Raw genomic sequence first — 17,742 nt, 5'->3', positions numbered from 1 at the left:
CCCCATCTGTTCGGAGACACGTAGCCCACACACCCGCCTGTGTCCGCAGCTCATCGCTTTTCTGCACACAGACACCATTGCCCAGGCACGGAAACGAATGCACCTGTTCTGTAACCGCACCGGAGCGCCCGCGCACCGCCATTCACACGCGAGTGCACGCACTGGACCTGTGCCTGAGATTAACGTCTGAGACACGAAGTCAGCGTGTGATGTGATGTTTTGCAGGCTTGCTGTCTCCTGAACGAGGTGTGCGTATTCCGCGCTCCCGTTTTTATCCTGCCCCTGTCCGATTAACTCGGGGGGAATTAAATGTTACGTCTGCTGGGGAAAGGGGAGGAGGGCGCGTACACACAACCATCAAAGATGCATGCATAGCCCTTTAAGTGTTGCCATGGCAACATTAAAAGGGCGGATTCCAGGAGCAGCCGGAAGTTATCTGCGTCGGGTTTGTTTGTCTTTTAATGGCTGGACCAATCCCAGCACCAGGGGATGCTCTGCTTGTGGAAGGAAGTGATCCGAATCTGATAGGCAAGATGCAAGGCTTATCAGAGAGGGAGGCGGGGCTTTAAGGGGGACCTGGGTCCTGATGCTGCTGCTAGGGGCTCTTGGGTGAGGGTATAATGGAGGGGCTGGGAGAGTAGAATGGAAGGAAAGGGGATGGAGATACGGAGATTGGAAGGGGAGGGCAGAGATATTGGGTGGGTGTCGGGTTGAAGGGGTGAGGGAGAAGTGAGGACATTGTCAGGGATGCTATGGGGCTGGATGGAGTCTGGAAACATCCAGGGATTGGGCTGGTGGGGTTGGTGACGTGGATGTTAATGTGAATGGTGCTAGGAACAGGAATGGATGCAGAGAAATCAGTGATGGCTACAGACAACCTTTTACTTCTTGGTCACCGCTTGTAAACCTGCCACGGTACGCGTGTAACCACAGGGGAAACCAGCCATGTGGTGGCGCCACTATTACCACACATCTGCACCCAACTGGGAATCCAGGGAAGCAGGGGCCATGGTAAAATTCTCCTCACCGTGTCGCTGGACACAAGAGAGAAGCCAAGAGGTTACAAGCAGTGACATATGGTTGGACAGGGAAGTGTACTGTCAGAGATTGGGTGGGAAAAGTCAGTATTAAGAGGAACAAGGAAGAGCAGTATATTAATGGGTGTAGGAATAAAAGCAAAAGGGACTGGGGACATTTGGGAGCAGGAGAAAGTTTCTTGAATCCGGAACAAGAGCAGGGTGTTTGCAAAAGTATTGGTGTGTGGATTTCGAGGGGAGACCAAGAATGGATGTGTGCTTGGGGACGTGCCAAGGAGAGAAGTTGCCAGATAACAGGCCACCATGGGGCTAACAGACAGGTGGTTTGGGATGGTAGCTATGGCGGCTGCAGAACTGTTGAAGGGGGCCAACTGTCAGTTCACAAGAATTGCCATTTCTCAAGGAGGGGAAAAAAGGATTCAGGGATTCATCCCTCTGCATCCCTTACCCCCTCTGCTTTCCCACAGAGACAGTGGGGACCATGGGGCTGGTGGCTTGCAGAGGGAACTGAGCCTCTGCCTGTGAAGAGGCCTCAACGGTGTGACCCCCTCCCCCCACCACCATCATGGAGCCCCTGAAGGAGCGGGCTGGATGGTGCGCAGGGTACCGGGGGGAGGAGGCTCTGGCTGAAATGAGACCCTTGCTGCAAGAGGACACTGGCCAGGTGAGTGCAGGGAAGACCCCCACCCCAGGTCTCCATTCTTATTACCTGTCTTTTGTATCCTTCCCATGAGTCCATAGCCTTGATATCCCACACTCCAGACTGTGAGGTCCAGAGGATTTCATCTAGCTCCCTGAAGAACTTAAGCTTTGTTTTGCTGGATAAGACCCAGCCAAATGTCCTCAGAAGATCACAAGAAGAGCCTGAATGTGATACCCCAAACTTCTACTAATTCTGGCAAGAGCAGCACTTGTCTCAAGGATCTTTCCCTCTCCTGCACTAGCTGTAGATCGGCCACCCTTAGCATCAGTTCCATTGGCCCTTCTTCTGTTGGCCTTCCAGCAGTAGTATTCAAAACATAATAATTGGCAGATCTGACCAAGGTCCGTCTAGTGGCCAAATGCCCCTGGAAGCTCACCAACAGGGCATAAAGGTGATGTCACACACACACAGACACACACACACACACACGTTCTTTGATCCCAGCCTCTGGTGTGCAGATATACTATCACTGAACATGGAGGTTCTTCTTAGTTAACCTATCTAGCAGCCATTGATAGGTCAAATCGGAGACCTACTAGAAGGTCGAAGCACTTATTCTTAGAAGGAGATAACTCTTTATCCTCTTCCCTGACCCACATCCTTTCTGCATGCACCCAGTGTGGGAGGGATCCTGAATCTCATTGTCTGATCCACTGGCAGCCCATGGTACATCATAGTGGGGGAGAGTTCCGAATTCCATTTCTTGCCTCTCTCTGTTCCCCTGACCTGAACACTCTCCACAGAACCTCATTCTCCTGTGTGTGGTTTCTTTCAGGATGGCGTTGAGATGGGGGTTGAACCCACAGGCTGGGGGTCAGATGACCCAGAGTTAGAGGAGGATGAGGTCGGCCCAGATCCTGTCCGGGTCCTGATGTTGCCACTTCAGGCTCATCATGCCATGGAGAAGATGGAAGAGTTTGTCTTGAAGGTGAGTGGTGCAATCAGCTGAATAAAATACTCCTCGGAGGGTTGAATCCATTGTTAGCCCTACTAAGAGTAGACCCATTGAAATGAATGGGACTTAAGTGAGACTAATGTTGGATACACCCGTTCGGGAAGTGACCCCAGAGAGGCCTGGCACAAATTAAGCCTTCTTGGGTGGTGCCCCCCTTTGCTGCTTTACTTTTCCTCAGTTTCTTCCTCCACAGCTAATGTCCAACTGCCTGGTCTGCCCTACCTCCTTCTTACACGAGCCCAACTGATGCTGAGGCAAACTAGAATGTCACAATAGTGCCCAAGTAACTCACTTTATGGCTTCAGCTGCTGCCCACTGTCCTGGCTTCACCAAGCAGGGAAAGACGCTACAGTCACACGAGCTTTGGAAAGTGGATGAGCCAGAATAGTGTGATCATTCACCTTGGGGAAGAGGGTCTCCTCTCTGCCATGACAACCCCCTTTCAGCCAGCTCCAGGGCTGGTTCATAGCGGGGCAAGCCCAACGGGCCATATTACCCTGAACCAGGGAGAGAAAAAGTGGAGAAGCTGGAGATGCGGTGGCCCCTCTCTCCTGACCTCCGGCCACGGGTCCCAGCAAGGTTTCCCCTAGGCCCATGCCTGAGGGAGACCCTGGGCAGTGGGGAAGGGGCAACACAAAGGACAAAAGATGCTGGTTCAGAAGACTCAGAGGGGGAGTGCTGCCAGGTTAAGGCAAGTGTGAACTAACGGAGGGCTTGAGAGTCAACGGCAACTTCCCTGCGAGTCGACTCAAAGTTACTGCATTGCTTTTTAACTTTTTAAGATATTTATACCTCGCCTTGCAATTTAAGCAAACACACACACCCCATTTATACACATTTCAAGTGTTCTCAGAGCATGTCACTGCGATTACCTCAATAATCCTTACAACAACCCTGTAAGGTGGGTCAGCATTTTTTTTTCCTTTCCCATATTGCAAATGGTGGGCTGAGGGAGAGAAAACAGTGGCTTTCTGTAGGCTGTCTAGTGAGCTTGTGGTGGAGGGACAAAGCAGGTGAGAGGAGGAGAGACCATTTGTTTGTTCATGTACAACTCAGGAGGTGAGGGGGTCTGATTGCTACATGGAAAGGTGAGCTGAGCCCCCCCCCCCCCCGCTTCTGCCCTCATGATCTGTCATTTGTCTCCTAGCCTCATTCATTTCTGATATTGGTGCCAGGCTGGGAGAAAAGTGACTGTAGGTGAGCGGGGACCAGGGAAGAGAATTCAGTTCCCCTCACCCTTGTACCCCTTTTCATACAGAAAACACACACACACACACACACACACACACACTGCTTTATACCTCAGTGGTGCAGAACCTTAGGCAACAAACATGGCTGCCCATGGCACCTTTAGTTTGGCCCTGAGGTGAGATTTGAACAAGAGACTGAGGCTGTTATAATCCTATTCCCACTTACCTGGGAGTAAGCTCCATTAAACTCAATGGGACTTCCTTCTGAGGAGGCAGGTATAGGACTGCACTGTGAAAGTCAATGTGTGGTTGTGGCTAGAGAGTTGGATGTGGAGGTGGGAGGATGGGTTCCACTCATCCATGAAGCTCTCAGACTAAGGAACCAGGGCTAGTCACCATCTGTCAGCTTAACCTACCTAACAGGGTTGGTGTGTGAATTTAAAATGAGAAAGAACGCCTACACACTGCCCTGAGTTTCTTGAAAGAAGGGTGAGCTGCTAATGCAATAAGGGCCGATAACTCTTAGTCACTACACCCCACCGCCCAACTCAGGTGCTCAATGAAGATGTGCCATGTCGTCTTTCTGCATCCATCCCTTTGTGCAGGGGTGTGTTGAACCTCTTCCAGCCCGAGGGTCAAATTCCATTTCGGAGAAGTTCCTGAGGGCCACGTTCCAGTGGTGGGCCAGGGCCAAAGGCAAAAGGGGCGGGGCCAAAACCACCAGCATAATTTGGCTTATTGAAGCTCCTCCTGCCAGTCACTGAGCCACAGGAGAGGCATTTCAACCTTTTAGAATCGGGGGGAAACTGCACAAAAGCTGGGAAACCACCAAACAATTGGTGTTTGGGGGGACAGGGGTAGGGACAGGAGAAGGGGGTGGGGCCATCTAGGGAACCCCAGATGGCTGGATTGGGACCCCAGACCTGAGGTTCTGCACCCTTGCCTTTGTATCTCCATATCTCCCTGTGTTGGTTTATTTTATTCTTAAAAAACTGATGGGATTATGATTCCCACCCTTTGATAGACAGAAGCTCTCTGTTTCTAACAGAAATTAACTTTCCCCATCACTGTCTCTCCGGGCCACTAAAAGCTTCACTGACTAATATCTGACTCTTGCCATTCAAGGCACAGAGCTGTTGTCATTCATAAAAGGTGTGGTGGCGGGGAACCTTTTTGAGCAAGGCACTTAATCAGAGGGAAAGGAGGAAGCAGTGGAAAGCAGAGCAGAAGCCCCAGAGCCCCCTCTCCCTTGCCGAGCCACTGAGCATGTCAGACAGGGCAAGCCCTGCTCACTCCCACAGGAACCAACTTCTACACCAGCCTTGCCCAACCTGGTGCCCTCCAGATTTGTTGGACTACAAATCCCATAATTCCCAATACCCATGCTGGCTAGGAACTATGGGAGTTTTAGTCCAAAATATCCGGAGGGCACCAGGTTGTGGAAGAGTCTTACACTAATATGCGAACATAGCTGGATTAACCATGATACTATGTAAGTGGCTAAACAGTAGGGAGGGAGCTAGTGGTGACCCCCTGCTCTAGTTTCATTATTGTTATTTTATTACATTTATATCCTGCCTTTCCTTCAAGGATCATAAGGCAGCCTACCTGGTTTCTCCCCCTATCCCTGCTCTTTTTATCCTCACAGCAACCTTGTGAGTTAGATTAGGCTAAAAGAGAACGAATGGCCCAAGGTCTCCAAGTGAGTTTCATGGCCGAGTAGGGATGATCTGGAATTTCCCGATGCAAAAAGAAGTGTCCATCTTGCTTCATGCACTGGATTTCTTAACAATTAATCACAGCTCAGAACATATCCACTGTCCCCTTTTCATAACACAGAGAAGCCATTGCCACAGCCCCAGGATCGGGTAAACGGAGAACTTTTCTGTACCACAGATGTAAACCAATGCGTCTCTCTCGGCTTCCTCCTAACCGAAAGAAGAACCCTGGCAATTATTTTTCTGCTACAGATTCTCTAGAGGATTCTCAGAATTCCAACAAAACTACCACTTCCAGGTTCCTTAGGGAATGCAATGACAATCAAACCACTTTAAAACTCATTAACGTTTGGAACAGAGAAATCCCCTTTAGAGCAGTGTTTCCCGTATTTGTTTATTATTACATACATACACAATCCACAGACATGCAGCAGACTCATCCTTTGGATTCCTGGGACTCAGGGGATTTTTCCTCCCCTGGATCATGGAGGCACAGTTTACTACGTATGTATTTTCTTGATCAGCTCCCAGAACAATGGGCAAGCAAGATCCTTCTGGCTCTGTTCTAGTTCCTCTTCTCCTGCTGTAGGTTTGGGAGGGTCGCTGGCGTGTCATGCCCTATGATGTACTGCCTGACTGGCTAAAGGACAATGACTTCCTCCTACATGGACATCGGCCACCCATGCCCTCATTCCGCGCCTGTTTCCGCAGCATCTTCCGCCTCCACACTGAGACCGGCAACATCTGGACACATCTTCTTGGTCAGTCATGGGGTGTTGCATGGCATTGCTCCATATAGTTAGGGGTGGGGAAAGAGAAAGGGAAGCAGTCGGAATTAGCTTTCCCTGGAGCTCCAGGTACTACATCACACCAAACTATTTCAGTTCCTGTCCTCAGGCTTACAATCTAAAAGACATGACACACAAGGAAATGCTGATTGGGGGGGGGGGGGAGCTCAGGCACTGGTTCTTAAAGCTGCAGTACTTATAGTGACCAGCTGGGATAGGATGTTTTCAACCTAAACCATTATTAACAGATAAAACAAATATGGGTCTCCAGTGGTGTTTCTTAATAATTGGCATTCCGATCACCATCTACATTATTAAGCTTCAGTATTTGTGTGTAGATGTGAAGGGCAGAAAATTAGGCTTGCTGAGGATCTGTACCATGGATAGAAACCCTAAAGAAAAATAGTAGAAAAGTATTCCCTTTAAACCAGTTGGAAATAGGTGGGACAACAGCAATTATTCCAGTGTCTAGCTACTAGCAGAATTTTGGCAGCAAGCAAGCACAAAGGGGGAAGAAATCTAGCTGCAAAAAAAGTGAAAAAGGCTTGCAAGATGCTAAAAAAACTCCAACCTATTAAAGGATCTAAAATGATCCTTTATGGAGAATTCAGGGATCTCTCTTTTTGTGTAATCCCTTTCCAAAAACATTGTCTCATTTTTTGCCGTTTCATCAAAGGTAGTGTCAGTATCTTCAAAGCTTGCACCCTACAACTTTCACATAACCTTGTCAATTTACTTGGAACTGTGTTCAGGTCTCAAAGTGCTCTTTAGACACTATCGGCCACTATCGGTACAGCATCGGCCCCTGTGATTGGAAGGCAATATGAATACCCGGGATTAGCCAGGCCTGGTATAACTACTCCTAGCAGAGGAAGCTCAGTCTGTATTGCTGCTTTTGTTGTTCAGTCGTTAAGTCGTGTCCGACTTTTCGTGACCCCATGGACCATAGCACGCCAGGCCTTCCTGTCCTCTGCTCTCTCCCGGAGTGTGCTCAAGTTCATATTCATTGCATCGGTAGTAACCTATGGCTGCGAGAGCTGGACCATAAGGAAGGCTAAGCGAAGGAAGATAGATGCTTTTGAACTGTGGTGCTGGAGGAAAATTCTGAGAGTGCCTTGGACTGCAAGAAGATCAAACCAGTCCATACTCCAGGAAATAAAGCCAGACTGCTCACTTGAGGGAATTATATGAAAGGCAAAACTGAAGTACTTTGGCCACATAATGAGAAGACAGGATACCCTGGAGAAGATGCTGATGCTAGGGAAAGTGGAAGGCAAAAGGAAGAGGGGCTGACCAAGGGCAAGGTGGATGGATGATATTCTGGAGGTGACGGACTCAACCTTGGGGGAGCTGGGGGTGGCGACGGCCGACAGGAAGCTCTGGAGTGGGCTGGTCCATGAAGTCACAAAGAGTCGGAAGCGACTGTCCGAATAAACAACAACAACAATGCGCAGAGAAAACTTACTGGAAAAGAGTGCTTTAGGTGAACATCAATTTTTCTGCCTTTGTCCCACATCTTGTTGCATTCAGATTCCAGGCGTGGGGGGAGAATGAAGGAGGGAGGCGTATTCTCTCCTCAAGGGTTTTCCTAAATGCAGCTCCTCTTCCCTACTCCATAATTGAATGGGGTTGGTAGGGAAGGGCCTGAGATTTAGAAAATGGTCACTGTCCTAAACTGTTATACCATGGTTGTGTGGCGAGGTGGGTGCGCTGGTGCTCCCCCTTGAGGTTTTTTCAGAGTAACGCAGTGGGGGTCTCTTGAATCCTGATGCACCAGGCAGCCACCTGTATACTTCCTATTGCGGGGGTGGGCAACTTGTGGCCCTCCAGAGGTTGTTGGACTGCAATTCCCATCAGCCCTAGCCAGCATAGCCAATGGTGAGGGGATGATGGAAGTTGCAGTCCAACATCTGGAGGGCCACACTTTCCACAGCCCTGGCTATTGGGCTGGGTCAGCCTTGACCAGCTTTCTGCCTTTTCCTGGTCAACGGAGCAACGACAGCCCTGGTGCTTTAGGCTCTGTTTCTCCTGTTGACACTCCCTGCTCCAGGAGCTGACTCTGGGGATTGCAGGTGGAGGTGGCACCATCCAGGTCTGGGTCTGGGCATGGTCACCTACACTCCCAGCCTAGTCCCGACAGAGCAGATACAGGGTGGTATCCCATGTTTATCCTACCTGCTGCTCACCGCTCCGAAATCCTTGGATGTGGAGCGGTATACAAATATTGTAAATAAATAAATAGAAGTTAGTCCTACTTAGAATAGACCCACTGAAATGAATGGCTTAAGCTAATCATGACTAACATAAGCCCCATTCATTTCAATGGATCTACTGTAAGTAGGACTAATATTGGCCACTACCCTTATGTTGTCCTCCTTCCTATAACTTCCAGCGTTTGAATATGTTTGGGACATGTAGTGATACATATAAAACTTGTGCAGGCAGCTTTTTCTTCTCTCTCCTCAGGGTTCCTCTTCTTCCTGGTTTCGGGCATTGGATACATGATCAGTCCCAACATGAAATACGTTGCTCCCATCCAGGAGCGTGTGGTCTTTGGCATGTTCTTCTTAGGAGCCATTCTTTGCCTCTGTTTCTCCTGGCTCTTCCACACTGTCTACTGCCACTCAGAGGAGGTTTCTCGCACCTTCTCCAAGTGAGTCTGCTCCCCACCCACGAACCTCTGGGGCACATGGCCATAACACCCTGAGCGATGAAGGGCATTGTGAGATATTTAAATTCAAACCAGTGGTGAGTGCTGCTGCCGCCTCCAGCAGGTCAGCCCTCCAGGGCTGCCCGTTCTCACAGGGCCCATGAGAGGGCTCTCGGACAAGAGCCTTCTCAAACCTACAGCCGGCCCTGGTTGCCATATGTGTTGGGTGAGCTGGGTGAGCTGTGATAGAGCCATTGTTGCCCCTGGTGTACATTTCTTTCTTTTATTTAATAGATGTTCATGCTGCTGAACATATGTAAAAATATCTCTTAGTGGTGCATAAGCCTTCCCCCAACCTGGTGCCCTCCAGATGGTTTTGTACTACAACTCCTAGTGTTCCTGATCATTGGCCATGCTGGTTGGGGCAGATAGGAGTTGAAGTCCAAAACATCTGGTGAGCACCAGGTTAGGGAGGGTTGGCATACCCTCTTTCCTTTTGTCCTACTACTAATATCCCTAGTTAGCAGCAGAAAACGCTGAAAAACCTGTGAGCAGAGATGATCGGTGGATACATGTGGGTGCCACAATACCTCTATCATTCCCCCATCAGCTCTGTGGCAAAAAACATCACATGTCTCCACCCTCTGTCACAGGCCACATCGTTGGTACAAATATCTATATCTGTAATTAATGAACATTAAGAATTTCAGGATGGCGGAATAAGAACAGAATTACGAGAGCCAGGTTGTCCGTTGTGAATAGTCTTTAATATGGGTGAATAACAGTAAGACCCTGAAAGGTATTAGCCGACAACAACAAAATGTTGCTAACATCCCTACCCCACACATGCCTATGATAGTCATTTGCAGCCTGGAAAGAAGGAAAAGCGCCATTGTATAAAACGTCCCTTTCCAAAGGTTATTCTTACTCATCTCTGGCAAGTGCCTATTTACAAGCCTGGTGTTGACATCTGTCAATTAACCTCTTTTGCTGCTGTGGCATATGGCTTTTAATCCATTACTTTCTCAAGGAGAACTTTGCTAAAGCCTTTGCTTAGTATTTATACTGTTATTCCACCTTTCCTCCAAGGAATTTGGGACAGCATTCATGGTTCCTTCTCCCCCCGCCTCCCAATTTTAGCTTCCCAGCAACCCTGCAAGGTAAATTAGGTTGAGAGATGGTGAGTGAGTTTCACTTCTGCTGAACAGGGATTTGAACTCAGATCTCTCCGGTCCTAGTCCACCACCCTGTCTGCTGTGCCACAGTGGTTCCCCAATGACTTGGCCTCATTTTCATCACTTGAGTGAAAACAGAACTCCCAACTGCTAGATCAAATGGAAGAGCTGATTCATATGCAGGAACAAATCAGTGTCCTGTGCCAGCTAAATTGCAGAATAAGTGGCAGAGGGCCCAGGGATCATAGGCTATACTGGGGGCCAGTTTGAGCCCCTAGGCGGCCAGTTGCTAATTCCAACTATGGAATGTATCCAATGCTAGCCCTAATTAGAGTAGACCCATTTAAATGAATGGGACTTAAGTTAGACTAACATTGGATACATCCCTATGTCTTTAGGTGCCCGCTGCAACATCAGCAACATACAGCTGTCAATTCACATGGGAAGGTTTCCACAAATGTCTATCCCACAGCTGTGGCACACCTGCACTGACCAAGTATAGGAGGGTTGCCAAGATGTGTATCTTGTTGTAAAATGTGGCACTTAGGCACAGTCCTTACCTACAATGTACAAACATGCATCCTGTGCCACGGGCCTCCTCAGCTTTGTCTTGCGGGCCAGATGTCCTTCATAAGGCACTGCCCACTCTACAACCATTGGGACTGGCGCCTTAATTTAAAAAATAAAGAAGGTTCTCAGAATTTGACACTCTGTACCAGACTTGCCCCTACATCCTGCTTTCTGTTGCGCATTTTGTGCAGATTGGATTACTCTGGAATCGCCCTGCTCACCATGGGCAGTTTTGTACCCTGGCTGTATTACTCCTTCTACTGCTCACCGCAACCCCAACTCATCTACCTCATCATCATTTGTGTGCTGGGTGTAACTGCCATCATGGTGTCACAGTGGGACCACTTTGCCACTCCTCAGTACCGGGCAGTCCGGGCAGGTAATTATGTATTCTTGTCATTTCTTCTGTCCAAGTGTATGATCAGATTTGCACAGAACATTAGCCCATGGTTAACCTCCTATCCCAACTTCCCAGGCCATTGCAATCCTCAGGGGCGGCCCTATTGTCTGTGCCATGGCCTGCAGATTTCTGTTTGTTGGCGACATGGAGACACGCCTTCTGCACAGTAGCATCAACCCTGTGGGATGATCTCCCCCTCTGAGGTACTTTGGGAGACGTCAAACAGGCCTTTGGGGTTGGGTCTTGTCATTCTGATGATGATACCCAACTCTATCTTTCCATTTCAACTACTGCCAAGGAGGCTGTGGAAGTCACTTCCCTGAAGCAGTTATGGATTGGATGTGGGCCAAGAAGGTGAGGCTCAATCCAGACAAAAGAGAGGTACTGTTGGTCAGTAGACAAGCTGATTCAAGGTTGGGAGTGCAGCCTATTCTGGACTAGATTGTAACCCCTCTGATGGATCAGGTAGTGCTCCAGGATCCAACATTGCTCCTGGATGTGGCTGCTGTGGCCCAGAATGCCTTTGCCCAGTTTCTGCTGGTGCACCAGCTTCCCTTCTCCCTTCCTGGAGAAGACCAATTCGGTTATGGTGATGCATGCCTTGGTCACTTCCAGAGTAGATTACTGCATTGCACTCAACTTGGGGCTGCTCTTGAAGAGTGTTTAGAAACGGCAGCCACTGCAAAATACAGCAGCCAGACTGCTTTTTGGCATATGCTTTTCAGGCCATATGACACCAGTCTTATATCAACTGCACTGGCTTCCAATTTGTTTCCAGGCCAAACTGCTGCTTACCTATAAAACTTTAAATGGCTTTGGGTCAGGATATACCTCCAGCCATATGAACCTGCCCATAGATTACAGTCATCTTCTGAGGTCCTGCTGGGTTTTTAAAAGTTAATTTGTATTGTAAATTTCAACAAAACAAAACCATGAAAAGAAAAAGAGAGAAAAAAATGTAACTGCATGATTTGAATATATCAATTTCAATTGATGTATATGAGATAGATAGATAGATAGATAGATAGATAGATAGATAGGAAAATACAGCTAGAAAAACATTATTCATAAACATCAACAAAGGCAGACCAAATATCCATGTATGTATTAATTCGCAAGTGGCACCTGTATACCACCCATTCAAATGTTGAAAGCATTGTTAGGTCCTCAGTCCAGGAAGTGAGTCTTTATCCTTCCAATGTTGTAATATTGGTCTTTTAGCTGTCAAAAGGGCGCAGAGAATCCACTTGCACTGGCTGTGCATTAACTTTCAGGAAGCAGGTAGATAATTTAAGAGGACATGTACATCGGTAAATATTAAGGAGTGTTCCAATACAAAGTTTATCTATATAATAATCTCCTCCCAAGAGGAGACAACTATTGGGCATTCCAAAACACATGGTTAAAAGATGCATTAGCTGTGTTACAACTCCAGCAATTAGCTGACTTAGACAAAACCTTATTAAAGAGACGTGGTATCCAATAGACACAGATTTATTTATTTATTTATTTTGCTGAATAAGACATAACCTGAGATCCATAGATGCTTCAGATACAGAAGCTAAAGTGGAGATCTGTTGATTAGGTAACACAGGACAGTCCACTTCCCTATTCCATTCCTGCTTAAGACCCTGTGTATCATATTCATTTACTGATAATAAGTATGTATAAACATGGATCATGGGTCGATATAACTGATCAGCCTCAATAAGTGCTTCCAGTAGCAAAGAGACTCTGAAGCTGTCAAAGCAGCAGGGCCAAACCTGAGGTCCTGCTGTATGTTCCATCACCAAATGTAGTTGTTGGCGGGAACGCAAGACAGAGCTTTTTGTGTGGTGGCACCTTGTTTATGGAATTCCCTCCTGAGGAAGGTTAGATAGGCCCCATCCCTGCTTTTTTTTTAGGCAGTCAGTAAAAACGTGTTTGTTCTATTTGGCTTGTAATATGAAATTGAAGGTTTTAACTCTGTTCTTCTGGACTCTAAAGCTCTGGGTTTAATTTGATTTATAGTTTACCTTTTTTTTACTTGGCTTTGTACAGCAGTTGGGGGGCCCTTATTAGGGCCAAAAGGCAGTTTATAAATGTTTTTATAAATAAATGAAATAATTCAGCTGCAGCTCCCTGCCCGACCCCACTTATCGCATAGGGGATAACAATACTGGCCTACCAATACTGCCCTACCTGACAGTACTGTTATTCTTACAATTATTCTTACAACTGAGATAAAGTGTTTGAAGGACTATAAAAATGCTTAGGGCCAATCCAGATCTTAAATAAAGATTTTTTTGGCGCAAAAACTTCCACAAGATATCCAGGTATGATTTAGTGGGAATGGATTCAGATTCTATGGTATGAAGGAAGAACATGAATTGCTCTTTCTGTTCTCTGTGCTTTTTTGCAATCCATAGAGGAGATCTGCTCAGCCCTGAAACCCCCTTTCCTCATTCTAGCCCACCTCATAGGGTCATTGTGAGGATAAAATTGATGACCTCCAAGAAAGGTCAGGATATTTATGTGATGTGAAGCTTGCCTGGCAGCCACACCCTCTAAACTGAAAAGCCTTAATCTCAACGTTTCAGATTTGATCCAAAGGGGTCCAGTCCCACCACAGGCCTTGTTGACACTTCAGGTATTCAATCAAATTTTAACAGCCAATTCAAGGCGTTTTCACCACAGAGATGCAGAAATAGGTCTATACCAGCCTTTCCTAACCTTCAGGATGTCGGAGAAACCTGCAACAGATTCAAATGAGTTACAATTTCTATGAATTTTACTTGCAGATTCTGCAGTGGACTGGCTTTTCCCAAGCCATACAGATTCCATGGACTTGTGGACCAGTTTTTCACATTTGTGCTAACTTGCACTTGTGGGAATCCTTATTACCTAATGCGGATTAGCGGATTTGCTCAGTAGTGCTAATGCGCGCTTGCAAATTAGCAAAAGTAGAATTAAATTCTGGTTTAAAAAATCCAGTTCTGTCAATGAGTGGACAATGGAATGAAAGACAATCTGTGAAGCAGAAATGGAATGGTTTTAACAACATTTGTACATCCATACCCAACCTGGTGCCCCCCAGATGTGTTGGACTACAACTCCCAGCATCCCCAGCCAGCATAGCTGGGAGTTGTAGTCCAACACATCTGGAAGGCACCAGGTTGCAGAAGGTTAGTGTACAGCATACCAGGGTCCAGAGAGATAACACAATGGCCAATGGCAGCTTTCGATTTAATACCAGAAGTTCAGGTTGTGTGTTTTTCTAGTCCTTATCTAACACTATGGTTTAGTTGTCGTGACTCAGTAGTGAGAAGATACTTTGTACATGCTCAGAGATGCATTCTTCTCCATTATTGACCTCCAATTCTGGGATGGAGACCTCATTAGGCCTGGTTTGTATTAAACCTTGCTAGGAGCTCTTCCAAGGAGTGATTTCTTTTTTTCCTTTTTGGACAGTGATGTCTTTTTCCTTTTTGGACAGGGGTGTTTCTGGGCCTCGGGCTGAGCGGGCTCGTGCCCACCCTCCATTTCATGATCGCTGAAGGCTTCATCAAGGCCACTACAGTGGGGCAGATTGGGTGGCTCTTCCTCATGGCTGTCCTCTACATCCTGGGGGTGGGGCTGTATGCTGCCCGTATTCCTGAGCGCTTCTTCCCGGGCAAGTGTGACATATGGGTAGGTATTTGCTAACGACAGATGGGAGGGAGGCACTTGCCTTTGGGGGCGAGATGGAGCTGCAGGTCAGAATTCTGGCAACCTGGCATTTGAGGCTTGGCTTATGTCTTCTCCCTAGCTCAGTGGTAGAGCATCTGATTTTCAGGCTGACAGTCTCAAGTTCAATTCCTGATTTCTCCAGTCAAAAGGGTCAGTAGCAGGGAGACAGGAAAGACTCTTCTCTGCTTGAAACCCTGGAGAGCTGTTGCCAATCAGAGTAGACAATCCTGAGACAAATACTCTGATTTGATATAATGTTTCTACAAAGGCACCCAGCCATTTTTCACATGAATGCGAGAATTCATTTAAACTTCATCTAAACAAAACAAGACAAAATGCAATCCCTATGCAGCAGGGGTGCTGAACCTCTTTCAGCCAAGAGGTTGAATTTCATTTCCAGAGAAGCTCTTGGGGTTGGGGGAGACATTCCAGTGGTGGGTGGGTCTGAAGACACAAGGGGTGAGGCCAGAAATACCCCCAACTGCCAGCATACTGTAGCTTAAAGCTCTTCCTGATATGACTAAGCTTTAGGAGAAGCACCCTAGTCCTTTCTATTAGGGCAGGGGGGGGACCACACAAAAGCTTGGAAACTACCAAACAATTGGTGGATGGGAGAAAGGGGGTGGGGCCAAGGGAAGAAGGTGTGGCCATCTGGGGAACTCTGGAGGGCTGGATTTGGCCCCTGGGCCGATGGTTCCCCACTCCTGCTATGCAGCAAAAGCTGGCTGTGGACCAGCTAAGTGTCAATTAGGTTTGCTACCTTCTGTCTGGGCAGAAATCTTGTGCTTCTGACAGCTGTGTTCAGCTGGTCCGACTTCTCCCCAGCATGCAAAAGCAGTGAACATCACCAACAGAAGATAGAGATAGTCCATTTCTCACGCCTGCCACACAGGAAGCAGAGAAAAAGTCCAGGAGGGAAAAAATGTTCAACAGAAGCCATGGTTACTTCAGCTTCTATTTTAACGGTAGATTTAGTGGTACAGAAGATGCTCCCTGATTGCAACTGGGCTAAACTACTAATGTAATTCATCATACACTTTTTTCTTCTCCCTCCAGTTCCACTCCCACCAAATCTTCCATGTGTTGGTGGTAGCAGCAGCCTGTGTCCACCTCCACGGGGTCTCCCAGCTGCAAGCATTCCGCTCTTCGCTGGGTGGCAGCTGCACCGAGAACACTGTGCTCTGATAGCCTTCAAGGCCAGACTGACCACCTCCTCTGGATGAGGGCCAGCCCCACTAGTCACCTGGCATGCTGTTCTCAATATGGACCAAGAGGGCAGGGCCTGACTTAAAGGGCACTGCGCCTGTTTGAGGAGGGGGATATTTCCCCCTTCTTTTTCTCTCCTTTTTAAACAAAAATCTGTTGTGTGCCAGGTCTTTTTTGTGGGGCGGAGGTGCTCTCCTTTCCTCCCAGTCAGGGAAGCCCTTGTGTGAGTGTGAGTGTGAGTGTGCGTGTGTGATACCAGCTGGTATTTTAGCTGTTTGGGGAACCAAAGGAATGGACAGCAGGAAGGATTGGAACAGCCCCTTGAAACAGCTTGCAATACTGAGCTGGGTGGGAATTCTTAAAAAGCAGGGGATGAAGTTTTTAATATATGAACTAAGGGACCCAGTCTGGGTCTGACCAGGCCTTGCGTGTGTGTCCAGCCTTTATTTATGACATGCAATTCTTCTTTTAAGAGAGGTTTATTTTAAAATGGGCACCAAGGGGTCATGCGCTGTGCTCCAAAGGACAGCAACCCCTTTTTGCTCTTACAAAAGTCAGATCTATTGGGGCAGGGAAAGACATAAAAGGGAGGACCTGGCTTCTGTGCCCAGCCTGGTGTGGGGCCAGGAAGTAGGGTGGAGACAGATGAGGGCCATTGAAGCTGCCCTGATGTCTGCTGGAAGGGGTGTCTGGGAAGCACTGAGGGAAAAAAGGATGCTGGGGAAATAAGGACAGAAGGCTGCCTTCCTTACGCAGAAAGGGATCAGGGTCTTGGGCTGGGGGCAATTCCCTGGAGGGACACAGACTGTGATCTGCACCCTTTCACCAGCAATTCAGTAGCCCAGAGGCTGGCTCTTGCAGCAACGCCGTCCCCAGCTCTTTCCCAGGCAGATAGTTTCAAGGACAAGACTGGCACTCCCCACAGCAGACTGCAGGGGGGCTTCTTTCTCCCCCTGGAGAACATTGGTGGTGCCAGGGACATCCCCCAATCTAGGGCAGCCTTCCCCCACCTGGTGCTCTCCATTGGCCATGCTGGCTGGGGCTGATGGGAGTTGTAGTCTAACACATCTGGAGCGCATCCGGTTGGGGAAGGCTGGTCTGGGGCAGGCACATTCCGGATGTTGTTGGACTCCATCTCCCATTAGCCCCAGCCAGCATGGCCAGTGGTCGGGTGATGGGAGTCAGAGTCCAGGAACATCTGGAAGTCCAGAGGTTCCCCACTCCTGATCTCAGTGGTAGAAGAGATGAAACCCACCCAGAAGGGCCCCCACTTAATTCGCCTTATGCTCTAGGACTTATGCTCTAGTTCACTTGGTGTTAAGCAAAATGCTCTGGCCCTGGAATTCTCAGATCTTTGTTCTTGGGGAGGAAGAGATGCAGAACTAAGGACTGGGACAATGTAATAATGGAGAGGAGCCCACTCCTTCTTTCTCTCTCTCTCTCTCTCTCTCTCTCTCTCTCTCTCTCTCACACACACACACACACACACACACACACACACTCTTTCACACTGAGAGGCTTGGACATCTGAGAGGCTTGGACATCTGTTCCTCGTGGAAATATAAGGTCTCTGGATCAACCTTGGACTCCACAATGGAAGAGCAAAGAGGAGCCTCGAATCTGGCTCTTCTCATTTGTGAGT

At 48.0% G+C, this 17,742-nt stretch overlaps 2 protein-coding genes across 2 annotated transcripts in view; one reads left to right on the top strand and one right to left on the bottom strand.

Moving 5' to 3' along the window:
• The window catches only part of LOC146353374 (synaptonemal complex central element protein 1-like), a 615,017-nt gene that overhangs the window by 133,326 nt on the left and 463,949 nt on the right, over positions 1-17,742 (bottom strand). The gene's annotated exons all lie outside the window — the stretch shown is intronic.
• On the top strand, positions 514-16,522 carry LOC146353390 (adiponectin receptor protein 1-like). Its single transcript, XM_084832237.1, has 8 exons — positions 514-609; positions 1,505-1,701; positions 2,516-2,668; positions 6,193-6,364; positions 8,858-9,044; positions 10,978-11,165; positions 14,662-14,855; positions 15,951-16,522. The coding sequence occupies exons 2-8, from the start codon at positions 1,603-1,605 to the stop codon at positions 16,077-16,079; spliced, it is 1,122 nt and encodes a 373-aa protein (XP_084688363.1). The 5' UTR covers positions 514-609; positions 1,505-1,602; the 3' UTR covers positions 16,080-16,522.

Source organism: Heloderma suspectum, chromosome 2, assembly GCF_057233095.1.
Source record: "Heloderma suspectum isolate Gila_16-S chromosome 2, 16-S_ref, whole genome shotgun sequence".
NCBI classification, from domain to species: Eukaryota; Metazoa; Chordata; class Lepidosauria; order Squamata; family Helodermatidae; genus Heloderma; species Heloderma suspectum.
This window is presented reverse-complemented; position numbering and strand designations above follow the sequence as displayed.